Raw genomic sequence first — 27,341 nt, 5'->3', positions numbered from 1 at the left:
GGAATATGAAATATGGCCGTGTGGCAACCTACATGTGATTGAGCTGGTTTGTTACATTTAATTATTTTAGGATAACTTTTTTAAAAAGATGCTAAATCTCAAACTCTAGCAGAAAATGGCTTCCTGGGCACTGATTATTTTATTTGTCTCTCCAAAACAAGGTTACATTCCTAAGCCTGATTTATAACCGATACTGCTGTAGGCAGTTATGATGACAGCCATAGCCTGAGGAACATATCCCAACAAATAAATGGAATAGAGGGCCATGATGTATGTACCATTTCAGTTTATCTAAGAAACAAGTCAGCCCCCATTTGTCCTGAGCGTTTATTATCCTCTATTGTGGCCGCCACATTCGATATTTAAATTAGTCAAACATGGCGCCACTTAACTAAATGTGCATGCGCGAATCTTGTCCCTCCCCCTAGACGCAAGCGCTCCTGCTTGTGAGATTGAGTAGCTGGTCTTAGTCTGGGTGCAGGAGTGAGGCATTATGGGAATCTTCTTTACAGAGTGTTATATGGGGAGACTTAAGGGCAGTATTGAGAGAACTGAAGGTATGCCTGCAGCTTGAGATTAACCCTTTATTAGCCTTTCCTTCTCCTTTAAGGTTTAGGGGCCAAAGTTCCAACGAATGTGTGTGCAGCCAATTCATGAACCACCATTTATCACCCATACAAATGATTTTATGGCTTTGATTCTTCAGGTCAGAATAATAAAAAATTACTTTATTTATGATATATAGAATAACTAGGATTTCCCCAAATAAAACAAACTTTTTAAGAGAAAAACAATTTGAAGCCTTTCTTAAAACAGTATCCGAATGAAAAGAAACTACACTCTAAATGATTTTTTAAAAAATACACAATTAGCTAAATTAAGCTAATGACCCTCCATTTGTTTTGGACTATATTACACCACTGCCCTCCTTGGTTTAAAGTTCCAGTTCCATGTATTGGGCATTTACTTGGGAAATATGTCCATGTTTCATTTGATCCCTGGGACATACATCCATGTTCAGCAGTTGCCGATTAGCAGCAAAGAGGTTAAAGATTCAAATAAACATATTGGCAACATAATCTTGCTGTGCATCAGCTCATCCTGCTGTATGCAAGTGTTATAGATGCAATATTTTGCAGTAAGTGGAAATAAAATCCCTGTCATTGGTTTAGTGATCCATTTCCCAAGTCAACAGTGGAATGCATTAGCCCAACCACCAGACCATGGTTTGCCAACTTTTTCCATCACCCTTTGAACTTTGCCCCAGAAGTACTCAGGGTTCATGTATCTTGGTGCACATTAGAAAAGATGGTTACAATCCTTTCACCGCAGGCTTATCTGGTGTCTGGAACTTGTCATACTTTGGAGGTGTTTTCTTCCACCCCTGCAGCTGCCGTGTATGCAATATTCCTACTATCACTGGACTTTTTGCTCCTGTAAAAACATGAATGTATGTTGTAAAAGCTATTCCTACTGCGCACCACCATTTTTATTCAGAATAAAGGTTAATAAACAAGTAACATGTACACCATTAAGTTCACACCAAGGCAGGTTCGCACATTTAAACAACTATTTATTGTATATCACCCTTTTGTGCCCAGTTGTGATATCCCTTTCCGATTGCCAATCTACTTACAGACCCCCTTGGGTTTATATGGAATCCAGTTGGGATATCACAACTGGGCACAAAAGGGTGATATAAGTAAAAGTCATCACTGGTGTTAAAAAGCACATGAGAGTGCACATTGTGAAGCAATAACAGTATTACACTATTTCTTTTTTTTCTTTTCTTTTTTTCCTCATAAGACCTCATCGCTAAGTCTAATGCAGAAGAGGGCACTTTGGAGTATTTTATTGAACTGTATTTGGCCTGGGACACGAGGTATCTGAAGTGAGGAGCATACACTGAAAATTGCACTTATTTATTTATATTTGTAAAAATTCTATAGAAATTTGCAAGCTTTTATATGGCAAATTTTTACATTCAAGTTTTGCGTTTTTTTGCATTTAATAAATAACAGACATTTGAGGTTTTCGAACCGTAATTCAAATTTGAGTTTTTTTAGTGTTGGATGGGAGACCCTATCTATATAGCATGCAGTCACCGGAATGAACGCTGACTTGGTTGTGGCAACCTCTTCTATACCCATTACACGCTCTCGTGGTCAGGGTCTGTATTGCAGGGACTGCATTCATTAACACTACTGCCACCTAATGGCCATTCAGAAAAACTAACATATTATATTAACTTATTATCAACTCTTACCCAACCCTACATAGAAAGCATCAACTCACCTGCCTTACAGATAAACTTTTCTAAACAGTGATCATCATAAAATTCTGTATGGGATCCCAAAGGCCTCCTAATGTATAATCTGATTACAAGGAGGCTTACTGGTACCTTGGTCTAGTAGTTAAAGTGCTGTGTTTCATTATCTTGGGATCTCCAAGTCACAATGAAACATTTTGAAAGGGACAGAAAGAAGGGGAATTTTGATGGACCATTCCATGGCTTACTAAGTACAAAAGGGCTACTAGTAATACTTTTTGTGTGGGTTTATACCATAACTATTCTAGTATATGTATTCCCCCATTCCAAAAACAACCCTATAGGAACATTTGAATGATACATATGCTGCATTAGTAAGTAGAATGTCTCTTACCTTCTCTTTCTACGAATCAGCAAACACGTAACTGCTATAATCACCAGTACACCAAGCAAACAGGCTAATGCAATTGTGAGAACCACACCTACAGGGCAGAAGTAAGTATTGTAAGTCAGACTCTTTGCAGACAAGGGATCTACGTTGCCTTACAAGTCCCAGTACCAGAAACTCAATCCCACTTCACCCACCTTCGCGAAAAGAGACTGATACCAGCCTGTCTCCATGTGGCTGCAGTTGTCTGTAGTTATTGGTCATCTGCACTGATTCATTACGATCAGTGGAGTATAAAGCTGTCTCCAGGGTGATCAACTGCAAAACACAGTATTGAGATACATTCCTTAATGCAGGAAACATTATTTGCACAACTCTTTCATAGCAGAAATTAAGAAATAGTTACACATTGTTTAAAAATACTGGATGATTTTGACATAAATAATTAAAAAAATATATTATAGCAAGCTTTTTCCAGTTTATGGAAGAAAGCAGCTAAAATTTGCTTTGATACTCAAGAAAAGTTTACATTATTTCCTAGAATACACAAGAATTACCCCAACATCATTTATAATCCTTCAAATGCAAACTTGTCCTTTATGACTAGAGACTTCTGAAAATTCACATACTGCCTCCATGGTTAGCCCAATAGACTTCCTGCATCTTCCCTGTTATTCCCTATGAAAAACTTGACACACTGAGGCTAAAGGATTAATGATGTAGCAGGAAAAGCCTAAAAGGTGAATCACTTGTTTACTAATGATGTACTGAAACATGGAAATATATAGAATGTAGTGTTACAGAGATCACTCATACAGCCTAATGAATAGTAAAGTAGCATTTAGTCAACTGACAAGTTTGGCAGGCAGAAAATATATATATATATATATCAGTTTGTAATTGAAGCAGGGGAATTGACCATGCATCATGTATGGGAGAACAGGATTATGTAAGCCTAAACCAGGCCACACATAAGAATTATATAGTCATATCTCACTTATGAGGATACTAATAGGCCTATATCTATGCAATGCACAAAGTGCAGTTAGAAATTCCTTTACTCACCTGCTCCTCAGATATGGTCACAGGGTTCCGGAAGACAGTCCACAACACACTTGGGTAACAAGGTGGGGTTGTTAGAGAGCCCTCGTAACGGTAATACTCATCAAGCCTTTTAGGGAGAAGTTCCTGTACATTGAATCCTGCAATCTGAACTGACTGGTCTACATGGGATCAGACAACAGTGCAAATGATGTTTTAGTTAGTTATAAAGACAATAATCATTCTCTGGATCAGCCAAAATATGTATAGCTGAACCGCAGGTAAGATACATTAGATATTAATCTGGATATTTACATCCAACAGAAGGCATTAGACCCGGAATTAATTTGCTGCAGTCTGTCTGCCAGAATGCCAAAGGGCAGTTTACTTTTCTGCAGGAAGATCCTAATAGCTTTCCACTTGTTAATTAGACCAATAACAGTTGTGCCATATAATCCTATAAACCAGGTGTTCTAAAACTTTTTGAACAGGGGGCCAGTTCACTGTCCCTCAGACTGTTGGGGGCCGGACTATAGTCCTCAAACTATGCCCCCTCCCCTGGCCCCTGCACCCGCTGTGTCCTCACCCCTGGCTACTATCGGTCTGCCTCAGCATGGTTCTCAGCCCCTGCAAGTCCTGTCACCGTGTCGCAAGTCCTGTCACCGTGTCACAAGTCCTGTCACACCGGCTGACGCTAATGACGAATGTGATGACGTGACTCGCTGGGGCTGAGACCACGCCGAGGCAGACAGGTAGTAGCCAGGGGTAAGGACGCAGCAGGGGCTGGGTTAATGACCTTGGGGGGCCGTATCTGGTCCATGGGCCATAGTTTAAGAGCCCCTGCTATAAACCAAGTTCTGCAATGCACGATAAGCCTCTTTTAAGAAAAAGGGATTGTTATAGACAAAACAGTCCCATGGTCTCTAGAAACAGAAACTCACCTTTATATCCGATACTGTGAAGCTGAGAGATAATTTTTTCAAAAGTTGGATTGAAAGGGCCAACCTAGGGAGAAATGTAACATTTATTACTAAATGGGAATGTGAGCAACTGCACATTGTATTAAAGCAGGGATCCCCAACCTTTTTTACCCGTGAGCAATAAAAGCTGGGGAGCAACACAAGCACAAAAACTTTCCGAGTAGGTGACCAATAAGAACTTAGATTGGTTAATTAGTAGCCCAATGTGGGCGGCAGGCTACTGGAGGCTCTGTTTAGCAGGTATTTGTGCCTCCAAGTCAGAAATTAAAAAATGGGCACCAACTTTGAGGCCACTGTGAGCAACAACAAAGGGGTTGGGGAGCAACATGTTGCCCCAAGCCACTGGTTGGGGATCACTGCATTAAAGAATATGCTGTAGATCAGGGGTGGGCAAACTTTTTGGCTCAGGGGCCACATTAACTAACAGACGGGCCGGACCGGGCCGGGACAGCGTTACGCCCGGGGCTGCCATCAAAAATTATGGGGCCTCTCAGCTCCCCCCCAGCATCCTCCATGACCTGCGGCTCCCTCCTCCAGCGACCCGCTGCTTCCTCCGTCCCTTCCTTCTGTTCCCCGGCTCCCCAGTGCATTCTTTTATATAGTTGCGCCCCGTGCGTGCTGACGCTGTGCGCACGCAAGGGGCGCAACCAATCAGGGCCCGTCATTCTTTTAAGGGGGCCAGAGACAGCGGGCCGGATTGAAAGGGCTGACGGGCCGGATGTGGCCCGCGGGCCGTAGTTTGCCCACCCCTGCTGTAGATACTATATGCCCTTAATATCTTTCTTATTCAGATCTATGGTCGGCATAGATACTCAACAGTATTTTTGATCACTAGCGGGTAGATATGATGCCATTAACAATATGTACTGCTACACATGACTGTTAGGGTAGGACTAGTAGGACTATGAAACAACAAACAGTTCTCTTGGCTGCCCCACTTGAAAAGGGAGAATTGTTATCGTACTTACCGTAATTCTCCTTTCCTGGTCACTCTCCATATCAGCCCCTCCCACCCCAATTGTAATGCTGATATGGAGTGACCAGGAAATAGAGTTTATGTTGCTGGTAGCCTGATATTGTCCCACAAAAAAAATCACTTGGGTAAGAGCAGACCTCAGTGGAAGTTGGGAATAAGGGCTCTGGTACACGGGGAGATTAGTCGCCCGCGGCAAAACTCCCTGCTCGCGGGCGACTAATCTCCCCGTGTACCAGAGCCCTAAAGGGAGGAACAAGACAGAAGCAGGCTAGATTTTACATGTCGTTGCTGTTTGACAAAAAGACAGTTAGGGCTATTTATGCTAGCTTAGCATGACTGATGTGTATAGACCCCAGGCTGCGGAGAATCCCTAGAAATTCACCTTAAATGGCCAAGAGCAACATGGGTTGAACCCAGTGTTTCTTTTAATTACTTCTTGGCTGTGTGCACAAAAAAAAATGTCTTGTGCACACTTTTTAAAATCACGTGTGCACTTTGAAAAACTGGTATGCGCAGTACAAAATTGTGTGTTTTCACACACAATTCTTTGTGCACATCACAATTCATTGGGTGCACGCCCATGAGCACACAAGGAAGAGGGCTGATTAGTGGGATATATTATGCATGTTTTTGCTTTATAGGAAATCACAATTACTATCTGTCTGAAAGAAACGTAACAGATTTTAAAGGAACAGTAACACTAAAAAATGAAAGAGCTTTAAAGTAATAAAAATATAATGCACTATTGCCCTGCACTGGTAAAACTGGTGTGTTTGCTACAGTAACACTACTATAATTTATATAATCAGATGCTTTGTAGCCATGGGGGCAGCCATTCAAGCAGGAAAAAGGAGAAAAGGCACAGGTTACACAGCAGATAACAGATAAGCTCTGTAGAATACAATAGTGTTTTATCTGTTATCTGCTATGTGCCTGTGCCTTTTCTCCTTTGAATGGCTGCCTCCATGGCTACATAGCAGCTCATTTATATAAATTATAGTAGACTTTCTGAAGTAAACACACAACTTTTACCAGTGCAGGGCAGCAGCACATTATATTTTAGTTACTTTTATACACTTTCATTTTTTTGGTGTTACTGTTCCTTTAAGAATGCAAGCAATCTATCACTTTCATTCAAGGGATTTTGACACCTAGTGGTGAAAGAGAGATACTTCAATGGAAGCAGGTTGAAGATAACTACTATACCTCATCTTCTACTTGATAAATTGTGATAATCCCTAAGATTATCTTCCCAACAGCTGCCCAGAGGTCACTAAGCATGTGAGTGTCACTGACAAAATCCTAGATGGGGAGATCCTATGACAGGTGTGAAGACCTGGATCATTGTGGCTATAGAGATGCTGAAACTTCAGGCTGGTGCAGTAAGTATATAAAATATGGCATTTGTAGCATTATTCATTTTTAGTTCCCCTTTAAATTAACAACCAGCATACAGAATCTTCCTAGTTTTGTTTTCCATTACACACTTTACCTCTAATAAGATTCCCAGTACTGCCAGTCCATCTGATTCCTTCATGGCGGTGGTGATATCCGAGTATTTATCTGAATTATAGTTGACCAAATGTACCTGGAAAAGAAATTATTTCACTCAGCATAAAAAAATGGACACTTACAGTCAAATTAGCTTCTCTGCTAGGAATGCAGAAAAGACCAGTCTGTGCCATGTGCCGCTGGATTGTTACTGACAGATCACAATACATTAATGTAGCTAGATTCCTCAAACCCATAAGAACCAAAATAGACAAGGTCTATGGTAAAATGGATATGGAGTGATCTTGGTAAATGCAAATAATATATATATATATATTATAGTCCAGAACTCTTTCAGCACACCAAACTTACAAAACAAATTGCTACCTCTATGTATCCAATTATCCATAAATCCAAGAATATAAGGTGCACACCAGGATCTTTTAAAAATAAAACATTACTTTTATTTAATCATACTGATAAAAACAGGCCAACATTTTGGTCTCCACCTAAGACCTTTATCTTCCCCTCCCGTAAATTGCCTTTACCCTTTAGTTATTCTAAAAATGCCTTATTCTTTGCATAGCAGTTAAAGGAACAGTAACACCAAAAAATGAAAGAGCTTTAAAGTATTAAAAATATAATGCATTGTTGCCCTACACTGGTAAAACTGGTGTGTTTGCTAGTAACACTACTATAATTTATATAATAAGCTGCTGTGTAGCCACGGGGGCAGCCATTCAAGCTGGAAAAAAGGAGAAAAGGCACAGGTTACATAGCAGATAGCAGATAAGTTCTGTAGAATACAATAGTGTTTTATCTGTTATCTGCTATGTGCCTGTGCCTTTTCTCCTTTGAATGGCTGCCTCCATGGCTACATAGCAGCTTTTTTATATAAATTATAGTAGACTTTCTGAAGTAAACACACAACTTTAACCAGTGCAGGGCAGCAGCACATTATATTTTAGTTACTTTTATACACTTTCATTTTTTGATGTTACTGTTCCTTTAAGGGGTAAATCCAGATGGAAATCCTAGATAATTACAGGTTTGTGTTAACTTTTAGACTTTTAGCTTGTAACTAAAAACAGTGGGTGTATATATATATATATAATTATTTATTGCATTATATATTTAGTGCATGAGTATTTATGTATTGTACAACACTGCAAATATAAGTGTTATGCTGCAAGGTCTACGTTTGGTTGGTTTCATTTATCCTCAAGTACCCTTCCAAAGGTCTGAAACAGCAAAGCAGCCCAAAACATTCCCACCATCGTGCTTTACAGTTGGTATCAGGTTCTTCTAGTGAAACATTTTGAGCAAACATGTATTTTCCTCCTTTATCCAGAGCACAATGTTTTAGAAGTTCTGGTCTTTGCCTTGTTATGTAAGGGGAAACCTTAACCTGGTCCTGATGTTCTGTTTGGACAGAAAAGGTTCCCTCCTGGAACATCTCCCATGTAGATTTAATTTGCGCAGCCTCTAATGATAAATGCATGCACTTTGACATAAATAATGGTGGATGCTATCTGATGAAATTCTAGGGTTCTCAGAGACATCTTTCAGCATATTGTGTTCTGCTCTTGGGCTGAACTCAGTGGGACAGCCTGGCCTGGGCAAATTTGCAATTTCTAGAGTCACAGGCACCTATAACCTTCTTTCTAAAGACTTTACAAAGCTCTTTCAGTCTAGCCATAGTGATACCACACAGTTAAACAACAAAGAGCAAACTAAGCTAAATCTCTGAGGTTTAAAAGACAGGTTACTCCATGATCCTCTCTAATTATAGTCTACTCAATTGAACCTGATCTGCTGCACCTGATTCTAATTTTAGTTATTTGCACTAGTAATAAATGTAGGGTTTCATGTATCCTTATTTAAATTAAACAATGAACTGCAAAATGTAAATGGTGCATATCTGTTATATTATATTACCTTTATCTATCAATATTGTTGAAATGAAAAGCAAATATCTATACACTGAAAAAGTCAAAGATTTCACATAAATGTATTGGTATCCTCTCAGTTTTACACAATAAGAAAATAGAAAGTCTCACACATACACCCACTTCCCCAAAGAAAAGAAAAGGTCTCAAATATTCGGGTTTTAAATTACCTCTCCTGCAAACCTCTTGCCCTCAATGCAGTGTTCAGATCCTTTTTGAGTGCCTCTTTGGCCCCAGTGCAAATGAAGCTGGGAGGCAGTATAGTGAAAAGGCGCGATTTTAATTTGCATGGTGGGAACCAAGGACATTTGTACTACAACAAAAAAGTACAATACAAACAAGTTTAAGTTGGAATAGAGACATTACAGCATTGTAGTGATGCTACAAATAACCGCCTACCTGTGTGTCCATTGTTTGACAGTGTGAAAGACTCTGCAGGAGACACATTATATCCATTCAGTTTAACAGGCTGCAGCGAGGAATCATATTGTAGGATATCTTGGTGGATATCAATGGGTGATTGATAGACTCCACCGCAGAATTCATAGTTTTTTGGCCAACTTTTCTCCCCTTTGGTTCCTATTAGAAAGAACAGAGTGATGCACAGTATACCAGAAATGTAATATTATCCCTATGGCTACCACCCACTCCACCAATAGCATTAAGTCAAATTTAGGAAGGGGATCAATTGTATGGGTTTTTTTAGACAAAAAACTGACAGAATAATCAGGGATTCTGATTTTAATGTGGTTTGCCTTTTGAGTGATGGCTGATGTACAATGAATATTTGTACTCATTAATCGTACATAGTTTACATAGTCTTTTGTTTAGCTAGGAAATTGCATCTGTCTAATAACAAAATGAGTATCTGTCACAGATCATAGAGAACAAGCAGTCTGTGACAAAGGCTCCCCTGTCCTAGCACTGGCATTCTCAAGACACAAAGCTAAAGCTATTCCTCTTTGGAAAACAAATCTTTTAATGAAAACATCTCTCTGGTAAATTTCACATAAGCACATCTATGTCTATATGTATCCCTGTCAGAAATACAGAAACATTATAACTGTAGGTGTTTATGGGACATTATTGTAAGTTACTGTATACAATGTTCCCAATACCCTGGTTTAGGAACGACTGTACTGGAAAACAAGTGATTGTTTTACAGAGACTAACAATTTGCTGAGGTGTCTTTTGACTGCTGGTTTCACAATATTTAAAACTCTCACACTCTTAAACATTGGAGTCCACTTCTCTAGTAGCACAAAGCGGATATGCAGTGGTCTCATATCATCCTGTATATACACTATCTGTCTATATTACATGCCCATTACTATTGTGGCATAATTACAATCTATATAGCAGCTATGGCTAGTCATCTAGGTTTAGTATTAGGTAACAAGAAGTCACTAACTTTGTAGGATTTATTTTTCTGACAAACTAGGGTATCTTATTCGACATATAACATACATCCACAACATTGTTCAAATTAAGGAGAAGAGTTTCCCCCCAATTAATAATGGCAGACTGACACCCACACCAAGATGCATAGGATCTTAGTGTGAATATATGCATCTTTTTAAAATAGCTGCAGGACATATTAAAAGGGAAAGCAGTTTCCCAGTGAAGCCCTGACACTTTAAATGTTAATGAGTGAAGCAGATCATCTTTCCATATTTTTGGAAACTCTTTAAAATATTGGATCCAGTAATTTCTAATGTTACCACGGAGTATTTGCTATAAAGCATATTGTACATATCTGTTGGTGTTTATGAGGCTATCAAACCCCCAGAGGTGCTAACAGTATTATAATCTGCTAAAGACCTGCTACTTGTCTGCTATGTATTTAGTTCAAAAATCTAGACAACCATTAATTTAACAATTCTTATATCCAACAATAAAATATGACAACTATTCAGTGAAAACCTTCCCAAAGAGACAATATGGAAAGAAAGCCATTCATAAGTGTATACTGCCTGCAGGCAGAGATTAACATGAACCCTCTGAATTCATACATCTTCTGAAGGCTGACCTGTCATATATCCTCTTTAGTTAGGCTTATTTGTTTTACAAGCCTGAATAACAATGTCAAGAATGTCTTTCAAATCCAAGAGAACCTACACACCTCTAACATCTTGGTTGCCTGTAATTTATAACAAGCTGGTGCATCTACCTACAATCAAAGGTTCATTTTACAAAAAACAGTTCAAATATAGCACAAAAACTTTCCCCATGACAAAAAGGACAAGCAAGAGAGGAAAAATGAAGATTTTCAGGTATAATATATATATCTGAATCTGCATTAGTACTTAAGAATGTCAGTGATGCGGGTCTGCACTGTAGAACTACCTAGAGCCGACAGTGGTCAGTTCTTTCCAGAACAAAACAAGTATATTTGCCTCATGCTGAAAACACCAAATTTATGCTTCATTTAAAAGGCATTTAATATATATCTAGCAATGATGAAAACCATAAGGGCTCTGGTACACGGGGAGATTAGTCGCCCGCGGCAAAACTCCCTGCTCGCGGGCGACTAATCTCCCCGAGTTGCCTTCCCCCTGCCATCCCACCGGCGAACATGTAAGTCGCCGGCGGGATGGCAGACGCGGCGGGGCGATTTCGGGAAATCGCCGAAAAAGCCTTGCGAGTCTTTTGCCGCGGGCGACTAATCTCCCCGTGTACCAGAGCCCTAAATGTTGGAATTTCCTTTCTTTATAACCCTAGAGAAAACAAACAGTTTTAGAACGGGAGGCTTTTGATGAAGCAAGCAGTGATTATGTATTGTTTATTTTTTAACTAGCCTATCATTAATTACAAACTTCCCTTGTGGTGCAGATACTTGATACATTATTGGGACTTGTTTAGCAAGAAGTGAAGACTAGTGGCACACACTAGGGTTCTGTATAAGGATGTGTCAGTTACATTTTCTCATCTTAAATCCTCTGAGACCTCCAGCAGTTTATGCATTTGTGGCAAGACATTTGGACAGTTCCTTGTCAGCTAATTTTATGGATATATGGAAAATCTAAACATTAGGACTGAACCATTCGTTAGAATAGGAGTATCAGATATGTGGTTCTGTGTATAGTTGTCAAGTCGTTTCCAAGGAATACTTTAAGGTGAAGTCCACCCAAATATAACTAAATCTTTTTGAAAAGTAAACATAATTTCAAGCAACTTTGCAATATAAATAAACTAAAAAATATGCAGCTTTTTCACGATTTTTATGTAATAATATGGTTGGAACAGTTACCTAAGCCTGGCCCCTGATCCCCTGCTGATCTGGCTGACTACATTAAAGGTCCCCATACACGGGCCGATTGTAGCTGCCGATATCGGTCCCTTAGATTGATTCAGCAGCTTATAGTCCCGTGTAGGGGCAGCAACATAGGGCCTGCCTGACCGACATCTGGCCTGAAATCGGCCAGATATCAATCGGGCAGGTTAAAAAAAATTAGTTGGATCGGGGACCGCATCGACTCGATGCCAGTTCGCAAGCCAGAGTTCCAATTTAAAATGCCAAATGCATTCACCGTGAATAGGAATATGTTCTGATACTTTTATATGCCTATGTTTAAACAGTAATAAAAACGGTAAGCATAATGATTAACCAGACAAATCCTGCACTAACCTGTTTTTGTCCCATTCATCCTGTTAAGACTATAAACCAGGGGTGCCCAAAAGGCGCACTAAGATCTACCAGTAGTTCACAGCAACCCAACATGCAGCTTCAATGTCTCACAAAATTTAAAGGCTTTGTTCACGTTAAAGTTACCATTTAGTTATAGAATGCCCAGTTCTTAGCAACTTCTCAACTTGTCTTCATTATTATTTATTTATTTTTTTTTTTAAATTGTGTTTGAAGTATATATTTGCTTTTTTTTTCCAGACTCTTTTAAAATGCATCAGTTAATAGAGCTTCTCCAGCAGAATCCTGCATTGAAACCCGGCTTTTTAAAAAGCAAACAGATTTTTTTGATAATTAGTTTTAAAATTAGGACTAGCCATATTTTTCATTTCCCAGGGTGCCACAGCCATGTGACCTGTGCTCTGATAAACTTCAGTCACACTTTACTGCTAAGCTGCAAGTTGGAGTGATATCTACCCCCCCTCCAGCAGCCAATCAGCAGAACAATGGGAAGGTAGCAAGATAGCAGCTCCCAGTAGATATCAGAATAGCACTCAATAGTAAGAAATTCAAGTCCAGCTTGGGACTCCTCCAGTTGCATGGGTGTAGGAGAAACAATAGGTTATCTGAAAGCAATTCTAATGTGTAGAGCTGGCTCCTTCTGAAAGCTCAGACTCAGACACAATGAACTGAGATGGCGCCTACACACCGATATTACAGCTAAAAAAATACATTTGTTGGTTCAAGAATAAAATTTTACATGGTAGAGTGAATTATTTGCTATGTAAACAGTGTCATTTAGAAATCAAAAGTACATAATAAAAATCATGACAGTATCCCTTTGTGCTTCCAAATGGATGTCACTGACCCCAGTAGTCCATAAAATATAACTACAATTTTATTGTTACTTTTTATTACTTGTCTTTCTATTCAGGTGCTCTCCTGTTCATATTCCAGTCTTGTAAACCAACCATTGCCTGCTAGGGTAATTTGTACCCTAGCAACCACATAGCTGCTGATAATCCAAACTGCAGAGGTGCTGAACAAAAAGCTAAATAATTCAAAAACTACAAATAATTTAGGAACCAATTGCATATTGTCTCAGAATATGACCCTCTTCATCATACTAAATGTTACTAAAAGTGAACAACCCTTTAAGAAATATAGGTTGTAAGCTCCACTGATGCAGGTACCTGTAAATGAGGGGTTGGATTATAAAGTGAGCTTAAGGTAGATGAGGAAATGGTCCCAGTGAGCACAGATAATGACAATGATCATGATTCCTTTCAATCTGTAGAATCAGGTATGTTTTGTAAATAAAAAAAAAACAAAAAAAAAACATTTATAATTATTTCTATAACTGAATGAGCTCATGCCAAAAGGGGGGATATATTTTCTCTTTAATCTACCTGTGCATTTATAGAGCTTGTGAAAAGAAACACTGAGACAGGTCAAACAAACTCCTTGCAGATAGTGGTCAGGACCCTTGTGCTGCAAGGCAACACTGCTGAACACAAAGCCACCATGCTGACGTCCCATGGAGAGATTTAGGCGCCCATGAAAGATCTCTGCTCTCGTTTGCTAAAGTTGCGAACTTCAGAAAAGCGAAGCGATGTGTAGGCCTTTCCACCAGTGATTTGTATTGTTGCCGCTACCACCAAATCTCTCTATGGGATATCAGCCTTAGGGGCCCATTTACTTACTCACGAACCAGCCGAATGCGTCCGATTGCGTTTTTTTCGTAATGATCGGTATTTGGCGATTTTTTCGGAAAATTATCGCAACTTTTTTGTTGCCATCCAAATGTTGCGCAAAATCTGGCGATTTTTTCGTAGCGTTAAAACTTGCGCGAAAAGTCGCGCCTTTATCATAGCCATTCCAAAGTTGCGCAAAATGTTGCGATTTTTTCGTAGCGTTCTGATTCATTCAAGCTTCAGTATGGTGACTTTTCTTGGGCCAGGTTGGAGCTGCAGGGTGCCATTGAGTCCTATGGGAGGCTTCCAAAATCATGCTAAGTCTGAAAGTTTCGCCCGCCGCTTATGAGCGCTCAATACGAAAAAGTTGCGACAAGATATGAGCGAATCGTAATGGCTATGAAAAACTCACGTTTTTTCGCGAAAATCGTATTGGTAACGAAAAAGTCGCGACAATTTCAGAAAAGTCGTAAAGGCGCTGAAAAAATTGCAAAAAATACGAAAAAGACGCAAAATGTTCGTTTTCCAATCGGAATTTTTCCAATTCGGATTCGAATTCGTGTCTTAGTAAATCAGCCCCTTAGGGTTGCTACAAACAAGTGATTTTATATCCATTCCCATGTAATGGTTCCATAAGAAAGAACTACTCTGCACCTGGCCCCCCTGCAAAAAAAAAATCTTTGGAAGGGCCACCGTTCTCTCCCTGCGCTGATGCACCTTCCTGCCCTGACATCCCCCAGACACATTATCATTTAAATCCCTGCTCCTGCCTGCTCTCCTGAGAGCCAGCAGTGAGGAGAGATTTAAATGCAACTTTAGAGGAAGCAGACCCGGTGGTCCAGGCCCTGGGGAGTTAATATCTCACAATTTGCTAACAAGTAGTGACTTTTAGGCTGATGCCACAAGTGGCATTTTTACGCTGCGTATTTTCTAATTCTCTCAGCGGCTGAAAAACACCCAATATCATCATCCATAGAATTAACTTGAAAAGACTCGAAGCAAACCACACAATGCGTAAATACGCTAGAAAACACCTTAGCACGGATTTTTCAAGCGTTGGCTGAAATACACCAGTATTTGCACAGCAAGCTATTCCTATGTATACACAAAGGCAGCTGCCAGACCTAGCGGAAATACGCGGCGTTTTTTACTATTTCGCACTATTAGCACCATGGAAACGGGATTTGCTACATCACCAGTACTAGGCTGAAAAACACCATAGTCAGGGGCTGTGTGGCTTGTGCGGCGTTTTTATGCTGAGAAAATACGCAGTGTAAAAACGCCACATGTGGAATCAGCCTTACCACTGTTTAGTGAACCTGGGGAAATGAGTTTTTGCATTAACATCTCTGATAGACTTGCAGATGGATTTATAATGCAAAAAAATAATAATGTATAAGACAAAATTAGAGGAAACTTTAAAATAATACTTATGAGTATATTTATGCATTTACACTCTGTTAAAACTACATGTTAATGACTTTCATTCCTTAATTCATTCATAGCTTTCTGATGTATAGTTAAACTATAGGCACAATTACAGTTTACTTATTTCATTCTTTCACTTCCCCAACAAAATGTAAGGACACTTCTTGCCAAGCTCTGGTGTCGGACACTTACCAATGTACGCCCAGCCATGACCTGTAAGGGAAAAAAAATCTTATTATTATTCCCGATAAAAAGTGTCACAAGCAGCAGATAGCCTTATCCTGAGTGGGGATATGGAGAAACAATTATAAATGCAATATCCAACAATTTACACTGGAGCAATCAGTTCAACACTTTTGTTGTTTGCTTTCTGGCTGTTTGTCAGTTGGCCGCATTAGTATTTGCAACTAAATAACTAGCACAGTAAACATAGGGTGTTTTTTGAAGCCCTTTACAACTGGATACCATAGGAACATTAGCACATAGTCTATTGCTCTAACATGTAATTGTAATATAAATGGAATCTTACCTTCAGAGGCTGCCTGGCAAGACGGTAGAGCTAAGAGAACAAGTAAGAGTACATACATAGCTTGAGTGAAACTGTATCACAATGTTCTCCTCTTGTTTTCCCCTCACACACACAGAGGCAACACAGTGAGCTGCTCAGTTACAAAGAAGCAAGTAGTCAGTGAGACAGCCCAGATCCTCCCAGCACCAATAACACAGGCCAACCTGTTACTTGGGACCCCTCCCCACACACACACACAGTAGCACAGGTGACTGATTGCACCTGGGAGCTGAACTACTGAGAATTTAGGAAGGGGAATATTTATTATTTTTATTCGTTGTTTATTTTACAGCATTGTTACATACAGAATACATATCCCATAAGTATATTTATCATCAGGAACTAACTGTAGGCAAAAAGTGTTTCTAGGCAAATTTAGTTTTAAAAACCTATACCTACTGCTTTATAACATAACTGCAAATTTTCTATGATGCAACATTCAAAATGGAAAATATGCCAAATAAATATTTGCTTTCCATTATGGCCTGTGCTGACAACTGAGCTGTAGTTGACAACTTGTAGAGGGCTCAGGGGCACATTTATTAAAAGCTGCACAATCGGGGGGGCGGAATTTCTATATTTTCTGTAATTGTGAACATATTTATGAAAACTCGCAAATGGATCACAATTGCATTAAGAGGCAGCAAAAAATCAAGAATCACATTTTTCCTTTCACTGCCTGAGACACTGCAATTGCTGTAAAATTGCAATAAGAAGTGTAATTGAAAGCCAAAGATACAATTCTCATTGATTTTAAGTACTGACACAGACACATATATGCGCTGAATACAGGTGGAATGCAACATGATGCGTTCCACCTGCGTTATCTGCTCACATGACAACCCCGGGCAGACAGTCCTCATGCCAACTCATGAAATCATCATTTATTTTTATAGCACCAGCAAATTACGCAGCACTTTACATTTATTTATCACAAACAGGGGCCTTACAATATTTTAACAAAAAAAGGTCTTACAATCTCTATGTTGACCCTGCCATGAGTAAGAAACTAACATTTTTGTGCAAAAGTGCAGTTATTTAGGGGTGAAGAATGTCTTCCTTTCCAATTCTTGCATGTTTGTGTACGGTAGGCACAACATTATTATTTTGCTTGGAGTCCTGTATTAAGGTAGTTTAGAAAATTCACAGAAAGACCTTTTTCTTGCTATGATAATTATCACTTATTTTGTTATTTAATTCAGTTTTATATTTGTTTGCAGGCAGCGTTCTGTAAGAAGAGCAGAGCTTGCCTATAATGGCGTACCTCTATGAATAAGTGATTCTGCATGGCTGCACAGGAATGAGTTCAAATCTTCAGTGAATTGTTCTCCAAAGGGGAGGTTTGGTTTCCCTTAGTTTATTGCCCAGAACATTACACCTAGGAATTGGAGCCCTCAGAAATGTACTAAAACTAGGGTGATCCTAGGTCCTGCATTGTATTATTAATATGATGTAGTTTTGGAACGGAAATGTTGGCTCTGTGAGGCCATAATTTTATCGGATGGTACTTAAGGAACCAAGGGAGGTGCTATTTGCATTATATATTTCAGCGCTGAATAGGCAGGTTTTGCCACACTATTGTTACCATGGCAAGTACAGATTTTCAGTTCTTGATTTCAGTTCATTAAATGGATGAAATGAATTCAGACACACTGGAGTGCAAATAGAGCCAGAAGAGGGCAAAATGTAAACATGCTATTAAAGGGATGATGGGTAGGTGTGTTGTTTACAACTTTGTGAATGAATGTCCATTGTGACAATAAAGGGATTTTAGAGCTTCCCTGCACTGTTGTTTTACAGAGAGTACACGGCTGCTTAAAGGGGAATGTTGGAAAGAATGCCTCCTATGGGGCACACTGTACAGAAGGTTGTCTATTTAGAGGGGAATACTGGAGGTATAAAACACTAAGAGATATGGCCACCCTGATAATGTCTGCTTGATATTTAGCATCTGTAGGTTTCAGAGCAGAACATATCCCAACCTCTTATGTAAATGTCATTATTTTTTTTTATTATTTGTTTTTATTACTAACTAAGGAAATTCAGAAATGTTTCTTCAGGTGAAAGTGGTGGTAAGGCAAAACTTTCTTAGTCCTAGGTTTAGGCTGTCCCCACCTAGTTCATGTCAGGGTTACAGATACATATAGCATAAATGTAACAGTGTCCCTGTTATAGGGCAAGCAATAGAAAAGACTAAATAAGCATTTAAACCCTGGCTGGCCTTGAGACCCCTAAGGCACACAACCATATTTTACTGCCTTCAATAAAGCGTGCCATACAGAATACAGTTGCATGGAGTCTCCCCAAAGCTTATGTGTCATTAAAAATAAATATGTTAATCTGTTAGAGTGGCATGCAACAAAATGAAACAAGGGATAAAAGCTCTCTATATATAAGAAAAAATAGGAGCCACATTCTGCATAATGTTCACTTTTTTTAAACAAATAATTTGACCTTGCTCGATTTTTTCATGCAACACTCATATAACAAGTGTCTATAAAACAAGTTAAGATACATAAGTTAGTCATTTCTCTTATTGCTGTACCCAATAAAGTAGCTGCCACTCCTCCTTTGCTGCTATTATTGCTGCATTTACCTATACACAAACAGTACTGAGATGGTTGGAGCTGTTATGTGGCAGCTTGTTCTGGGTGGGTTTACAGTAAATGAATTGTGCCCTGGTTTCCTCTTTAGTTATCTAAAAAGAGATCCACATCTTCTGTTGCTAAAATATCATTACTAGGGGTCAGTATGTGACGAGAACAAAAGTAGAGTATAATGTACAAATATTTCTGATTTATAACATTCTGTCCTGTTATTGGTTACAAGCACTGCTCCTTCGTACAAAAAATTAAATTGTCACACATTGTTACAAGTACTGCTCCCTCTTGCCTGCTCCTTTCTTTTTCCAGTGAGACCAAGTATTATTATTATTCTTTTTTAGTTTTGTGCCCCTTGATTTTATGAAGGTCCCATACACTGGGAAATGCTGAACAGTCTGCCACTCTTAATCTAGCTGCCAGCATATTGGTCTGTGTGTGGGCCATAAAAACATTTGCTATAACCAGTATCTGATTGGAGCTTGGCCAGATATTGAGTGGGCCAGGGGAAATCCTATTGGCTACTAATTATCCACACATAGACCGACCACATGACTTTCAATAAGGATGATTCATTCAATGAGTGCTAGACGTTGTATTTCAGCAACACCAAGGGGGGGGGGGGATTCACAAAAGTGGGGTAAAAACAAAAGTGGAATTAAATATTATTTATATTATATTTATGCCAGAAAATTATCAGATGACAACATTTTTCATTTTACACCACCCTATGCAGAGATTTTTTAAATTAAAAAACTGGATGGAAACAATTTTGCCAGTTTAACTCCTTCTTTCTGAATATGTAACTATGTGTTAATAACTCCAAAAAACTTAAACCAACTTTAACTTGGTGTAAGTTGCACTCCAGCTTGGTATAAAAAAATCTGGCACTCCAAATACACTAAAGTACAGTTCTGTAATGACATTTTTACTCCATATTCACTCTTGTGAAACCCCATCCTCCCTCTCCATGTTTTTCCATGTATTCATTGCACGCATTTAATGTTCATGTGAGATGCTGGTTTGAGCACACATTTGATTGTATTTCATTCTGTTTGGTTTTACCTAAGAGTATTCAGATCTGCATTTTAATGTGGGTCTAGGGGGACCCAAAGCTGTGCACAGGGGCCAGACTGAAGTAGGGTGAGTGATTCTTATTTGCAACCTTTGATAACAGCAGAGTTATTTTCTACAGTTCTAATCTTGTTATGTAATAGGGGGTCTGAGTCCAAATGTCTCTTCCTTCTAGTAAGCTGTACTATATGGCATTGTATAATGTAGCACTGAAACCTATTTAAGCTGCCCTCTGAAGAAAAACAGAGATGCTAGAAGATATGATATCTCACTTTGCATTACAAACACCTTGAAATAAGGTATTCTGTAATAAGTCATTCCTCTTAAAGCCTATTATTAAGTTTGTATTACACATCCTCCAGGGCACCTATAATTTAACAATTAAGATGTATTTCACAAAGTCTTGTGATTTTTGTTGGCAGCTACATAATAATCATAATTCTGTATTTCAGTTACTGTACAGTTGTGCTCCAATCACATTTATTAAAGGGCACTTGTTAATTTGTTTTCACTCAACCAATGGTATTTCTTGTGGATCTCTTTAGGGTCTTTTACAATTAATTTCACATGAGACCAAAACAGATACTATTTCATTGTGTGAATGGGGGCAGGGAATGGCTTATTTTGGGCTAACATGAAACCAAAATAACAAGTGATTTTATCAGTGCTTAATGGGGAGGGCTAATGGAATACAAGGCCATAAAGGGACCAAGCAAGGGTGTAGGTCTCACAGTAGCCTGGGACACAAACCTCAATACTGGGGCTCTTTTTTTTTTTTTGATTTGAGTATTATTTTGCTTTAAAAAGTGAAATTTGAGTTATGAAAATGTTACATAGTTACATAGTTACATAGGGTTGAAAAAAGACCATTGTCCATCAAGTTCAACCCATCCGAGTAAACCCAGCACACAACCTATACTAACCAATCTGTACACTCACATACATAAACTATATATATACAACCAGTAATACTAACTGTAGATATTAGTATCACAATAGCCTTGGATATTCTGCTTGTTCAAAAACTCATCCAGGCCCCTCTTAAAGGCATTAACAGAGTCTGCCATTACCACATCACTAGGAAGGGCATTCCACAGCCTCACTGCCCTCACCGTGAAAAACCACCTACGCTGCTTCAAATGGAAGCTCTGTTCCTCTAATCTATAGGGGTGACCTCTGGTGCGCTGATTGTTTTTATGGGAAAAAAGAACATCCCCCAACTGCCTATAATCCCCTCTAATGTACTTGTACAGAGTAATCATGTCCCCTCGCAAGCGCCTCTTTTCCAGAGAAAACAACCCCAACCTCGACAGTCTAACCTCATAGCTTAAATCTTCCATCCCCTTTACCAGTTTAGTTGCACGTCTCTGCACTCTCTCCAGCTCATTAATATCCTTCTTAAGGACTGGAGCCCAAAACTGCACTGCATACTCAAGGTGAGGCCTTACCAGGGACCTATAAAGCGGCAAAAATATGTTCTCATCCCTTGAGTCAATGCCCTTTTTTATACAAGACAGCACTTTATTTGCTGTAGTAGCCACAGAATGACACTGCCTGGAATTAGACAACTTGTGATCTACAAAAACCCCTAGATCCTTCTCCATTAAGGATGCCCCCAACACACTACCATTCAGTAGATAGTTTGCGTTTATATTATTCCTACCAAAGTGCATAACTTTGCACTTGTCAACATTGAACCTCATTTTCCAGTTTGCTGCCCAGTTTTCCAATTTTGTCAAATCGCTCTGCAAAGTGGCAGCATCCTGCATGGAACTTATAGTTTTGCACAATTTAGTGTCATCAGCAAAAATAGAAACAGTACTCTCTATGCCCACCTCCAGGTCATTAATAAACAAGTTAAAAAGCAAAGGACCAAGGACTGACCCCTGCGGTACTCCACTAACCACACTGGCCCAATTAGAAAATGTTCCATTTACCACCACTCTTTGTACTCTATCCTTCAGCCAGTTTTCTATCCAATTACAAATATTATGTTCTAGGCCAATATTCCTCAATTTGATCATTAACCTTCTGTGCGGTACTGTATCAAACGCTTTAGCAAAATCTAAGTAGATGACATCAACTGCCATTCCAGCATCAAGGTTCCTGCTCACCTCCTCATAAAAGGCAACTAAATTAGTCTGGCAAGATCTGTTACGCATAAAACCATGCTGGCACAAACTAATAGTATTGTGAACTGCAATGTATTCAACTATCCTATCCCTTATTACCCCTTCCAGAAGCTTTCCTACTACTGATGTCAGACTAACAGGCCTATAGTTTTCAGGCTGAGAACGAGATCCCTTTTTAAATAACGGCACCACATTAGCAATCCGCCAGTCTCTCGGCACCATGCCAAACCTCAACGAATCCTGAAAAATTATGTGAAGAGGCTTGGCAATCACAGCGCTCAGCTCATTTAATACCCTGGGATGAATCCCATCCGGTCCTGGACCTTTGTTTACCTTTACATGTTCAAGTCTCTTTTGAATTTCCTCCTGAGTGACCCATGCGCCAGTAGCTAAATTACTAGCACTGGGTATATTAAAAGGGAAGCCTTCATTATCTGGCTCCTCAGATGTATAGACAGATGAAAAATAAGAGTTCAAAATTTCAGCTTTTTCCCCGTTCTCATCAACCAACGTACCTCCCCGTGATAATAAAGTTCCCACCCCTTCTTGCTTCATTTTTTTACTATTCACATAATTAAAAAATAATTTTGGATTCTTTTTACTCCTAGCTGCAATATCCCTTTCCATCTCTATTTTAGCTTGCCTGATAGCTTTTTTGCATGCTTTATTTGCTTCCTTGTACCTGATGAAAGTTTCCGCTGTCCCAGCTAACTTGAATGCTTTAAAAGCACGTTTTTTATTACCAACCTCGACCTTAACTCTTTTATTCAGCCATAAGGGTTTTGCTTTGCGATGCCTCTCCTTGCTTACAAGGGGAATATACTGTTGTGTATACCTGCAAAGCAATGTTTTAAAGATGTTCCATTTTCCTTCTGTGTCTAACCCCATGAAAAGCCTTTCCCAGTTGACACATTGCAGAGATGCCCTTAAACTGGCAAAGTCTGCACGTCTAAAATTGAGCGTTTTAGTTACTCCCTTATAGAGCTGTCTCTGTGAATGTCTGCTATTTAATAAGTTGAATAAAACCGTCAAAAAAAAGTCGAGCTGCTAAAAATTTCATGATCCCCACACTACAAGAAATGGGGAGGTTTTTTTAATAAAGGGGGGATGCTTTTCCTTCAGTTTGAGAAAAACAAACAAGTTACCATGTGTACTTGCAGAATTGCAAAATAGGTGAGACAGATATATGGGAAATATACAAATAAAAAGGGGACTGTTTATCACTTCAGTCTATGGCACACACAAGATTATGGATGTACAACAGGTCTTAGAGCTGATTCAAAACATGTATATGGGTATAGTCACACACAGTGGGTCTCTAGCTATTAGCAAATAATAAATCCTAGGACTATCAGAAGAAACTTGAAATCAAGCCTCCTATGATACAGAAAAGTATATTTCTTTGGGAATATAATAAAAAAATACAGTTGTCTGCCTTCAGTTAAAATCTGGATTTTATACAAAGTGTGTATTTACTTAACCTAAAACTCACCCATGCTGAAAGAATGCTAAACATCATTCAAGGTGAGTGAACTAAGGATTTCATGTGCCTGAAGGAATCACATGATAGTCTGTTACTGGCAAAATATAGCCTATTTATCAGAAGTGGTCATGTCATTGTATGTAACTATTTTATTTAAAAAAGCATTTCATTATAAATCCATAAATTAGTCGGGGGTGCCCAATATACCTTCTCTGGATACAGAATGTGTCTTTATGGAAGCTGCCATACTGACTGTTGTAAGTGAGACAGAAAACATAAAATAATGGTACCAAAATAAAATCCTGTGTAGAATCCAAATGAATTTATAGCAGAGCAGTCTGGAGCACAAACTCCCGGTTAGATATAATTTTCAGGTTTGACTCTGAATGATCAAATTCATGACGTATCAGATTAAATTAGTAACTGCATCAGATATTCCTTTAAACATTCTGCAGTGTGGGTGGCTGGGCCCACTTCCAAAGCTTACTTAACCTTGTGGGAATCCATTATAATACACAGGCGTCTGAAAGCCATTTTTACATACAGTTTTTCCTTGGAGAAGGCATGTGAATTTGACCTTTTTCAAAGTAAGCAGTAAATTAGTGCAGTGGTAAAGTGTCTGTGTACATATTTGCATACTGTGAAGTAAAGCATTAAACTAAAAGTGCCATCAAATGTAGAATTTATATAAAACACACACAGTCCATCACACAACTACAGCCCGATGATCTGTTTCAAGGAATTACATAAAGGAATCTGTTGTAAAGTCACTTGGTCTGACAATAAATAGGAGCCAGCCCTGGTCTCTGGTTTCTGCAAAGTTCTAATTTGATCTGCTGGCTGCACAAGCTTCACTTTAACCTTTGCTCTGCCATATCTCTTTGTAGTTTCCCAACACGGGCACGGCATAGATCAAAGGGGCGCAATGGTAGATTCTATAAGGTAAAAATCCCCCCCAATGTTTCTGTTACCAGATCTGTACATATTAAAATATGTGTGTGAATGTGGTGCAATTATTAGTTCTTTTTAGTGGCCTACAAGCAAACAATGTGGCTTAATTTCAACAAAGACCTCTATACTTTACAAGCTTTGGGAAAAATCACCTAATTTGTGTTGTCCAGTTCTCTCTAATTTTGTTGAGCAGTTATCATAATGATGGCTTCTTAAGTGAAACACAAAGCTCCCAGTATAGAACAGAATGTCATGCAGGGCTAAAGTTATACAAGGTAATGTAATGTTCCATTCACTGCTTCCTTAATTACCCCTAATGGACTTAATTATTGAGCTGTGAATTTTTATAAAACCTGTCATTTCAAACCTAGGACTTTCATTAAAGTTAGAAATCTCTTCACAAGAAGAAAGAGATTTATTTTATTTTATGTGCAAAAGGAGCAACCAAAAATTGCAGACATATAATTGTCATGTTCAGAAATGCAGAGCCCAAACTCAGAGGCTAGATATTTGGTATAGGGCTTTGGAATAAAATTTTATGGGGGTGATTGTAGGCTCCAGAACTGAATATTCATTGGTCCAATGCCAGGTGATCCAGAGTATAATAAATTAACAAAAAGAAAAAAAATAACACAGGAGAGAAAAAAAAAAAGGAGAATATGAAGTAGTATGTTCAATATAAGGCTTCAGTTTGGGATTTGGCCAAGATTCTGCCTTTATCAGCAGGATTTAGATTTGAGCAAATCTAAGGGGCACATTTACTAATCCACAAATCCGAATCCCGAATGGGAAAAAATCGTATTGGAAACGAAAATTTCGTAAGATCGCAAATATCACGAATATGCTTACGAAAAAATCGTATTAGTCACGATAATATCGTATTGGCGATCCGAAAGTCACGAAATTTTCGTATTGAACAATTGTAAACAGCGGTAAAACCTTTCCAATTTTTTCGTGCAAACGTCCGAAAAAGTCGTGCGGCGTATGAAAAAGTCGTGCGCCGTACGAAAAAGTCGTGCGGACGCCCGAAAAAATCGGCGAAAATACGCTCGGAGCGTTCGCATGAACGCTCGAGCATTCGTGCTTTTGTAAATGTGCCCCTAAGTGTAAGTGCAAGTAACTGATCACAATAGTAACAAGTGCCTTTGGCACTTGAGTAAAGATTCACATTTTTCAAAATATCCGGAGTGCTGCTGTTTATTTCATTTTTGTATTTATTTGCCTGGGCAGTGGGTACAGCGTGCACCTGGGGCTGCAAAAAGCTATTTTCACTGTGTAAGCACATGTTAACTGATTCTATCTGATCACAATAGTAAATTACTTTCAATATAAAACACAAAATGTATTACTAATTAACATAATTTAAAACTTAAATCAAGATTATTAGTGTCAGTGCTGATTACACGTAAAATATTGCCTGAAAAAAGCAAATGTTCCCCTGTGTCACGCTTATGCCTAGCTACTTACCAGACATAAGTGTTAAGCATGCCTTCAAAATATTTGGAACTGTGCTCTTTAGTTTCCCCTATGTTCTTATTATCTACCAAAGGAGGCATTTTGGCGAAACTGATCAGTACTGACATCAGAGAGCTCAAAACCAACAACATGCAACATGCACTAAAAAACATATGGACTTTTACAGTTGACAGTTAGGACTGGCATATTAGTTGACTGATGGGTGATGATTTCTTCATGATTTTAATGTAAGTGCATTACTTAAAGGACAAGGAAAGGCTAAGTCACTTGGGGGTGCCAAAATGTTAGCCACCCCCAAGTGACTTTAATTGCTTACCTTGTACCCCGGGCTGGTGCCCCTGTTAGGAGGAAACAGCACCAGCCCGGGGTACCTGTAGCGCTTCCTCCTTCCTGCTTTGTTTTGCCGGCAAATTCCCGGGACCGGCGCATGCGCATTAGAGTGAAAAGCCGACTTCTCTGTTACAGTTCGGCTTTTCACTCTACTGGGCATGCACGCAAGCGAAGAAGGAAGGAGGAAGCACTGCAGCTACCCCGGGCTGGTGCTGTTCTCTCCTAACAGGGGCACCAGCAATTTAAGTCACTTGGGGGTACCTAACCTTTTGGCACTCCGCAATCGACTTTGCCTTTCCTTCTCCATTAAAGGGGTTGTAAACCCTGCTGCACTGCAATGCTCAACCAAACTTCATTTAGTTGTTGCTGGACATCGCATCTCAGAATAATGCAATATATAATAAGGGTTGAGGCATGGACCCGTAGTCCAGCAACATCAGGGTTGTATTCTTAAAGCAATATTGCATTAAAACTTATTAAAAACTTTTCCCCAAATCTCCAAGGCCAGCGACTGCATTCAAGGGCAAAAAATCCTCCAATGAGAATCCCAGCTGATCTGTGTAAATCTGGCTCCATGTTTCCCAGCACTGAAAAAGTTTGCCCTTTATTCCCATGTTTGATTACAGTGTCATAAAACAAAGAAAAATACATAATTATCTCTATATGTAAGATAACAGCATATGGCTGACATGGTTCTGGGAATCAGCATTCTCAATGGTAAATTTTTTGAATTTAAAATAAAGTTTTTGGTCAATAGAATTCTCTGAATTTTATTGCAGCTATAATTTTTGGCATCTTATATAGATAACAAGTGGGTGCAGTGGGACAGCGTTGCGGTTGGGTTTACAACCCCTTTAATTTTAATTGTATTATAAAAGGATACAAC

General features: G+C 39.0%; 1 protein-coding gene across 1 annotated transcript; it reads right to left on the bottom strand.

The window, feature by feature from the left end:
* Positions 1–707: 707 nt before the first annotated feature.
* Positions 708–16,553, bottom strand: ca12 (carbonic anhydrase XII). The gene is given in 10 exon segments (NM_001016431.2): positions 708–1,434; positions 2,664–2,751; positions 2,855–2,975; positions 3,723–3,880; positions 4,640–4,703; positions 7,147–7,242; positions 9,265–9,407; positions 9,494–9,673; positions 16,034–16,054; positions 16,371–16,553. Coding segments are annotated over 10 exon segments (1,008 nt in total). The 5' UTR covers positions 16,429–16,553; the 3' UTR covers positions 708–1,355.
* Positions 16,554–27,341: the final 10,788 nt, after the last annotated feature.

The sequence above is a fragment of the Xenopus tropicalis genome, chromosome 3, assembly GCF_000004195.4.
Source record: "Xenopus tropicalis strain Nigerian chromosome 3, UCB_Xtro_10.0, whole genome shotgun sequence".
Lineage (NCBI taxonomy): Eukaryota > Metazoa > Chordata > Amphibia > Anura > Pipidae > Xenopus > Xenopus tropicalis.
Note: the sequence above shows the minus strand (reverse complement) of the source record. Positions and strands in the feature narration are given on the sequence as shown.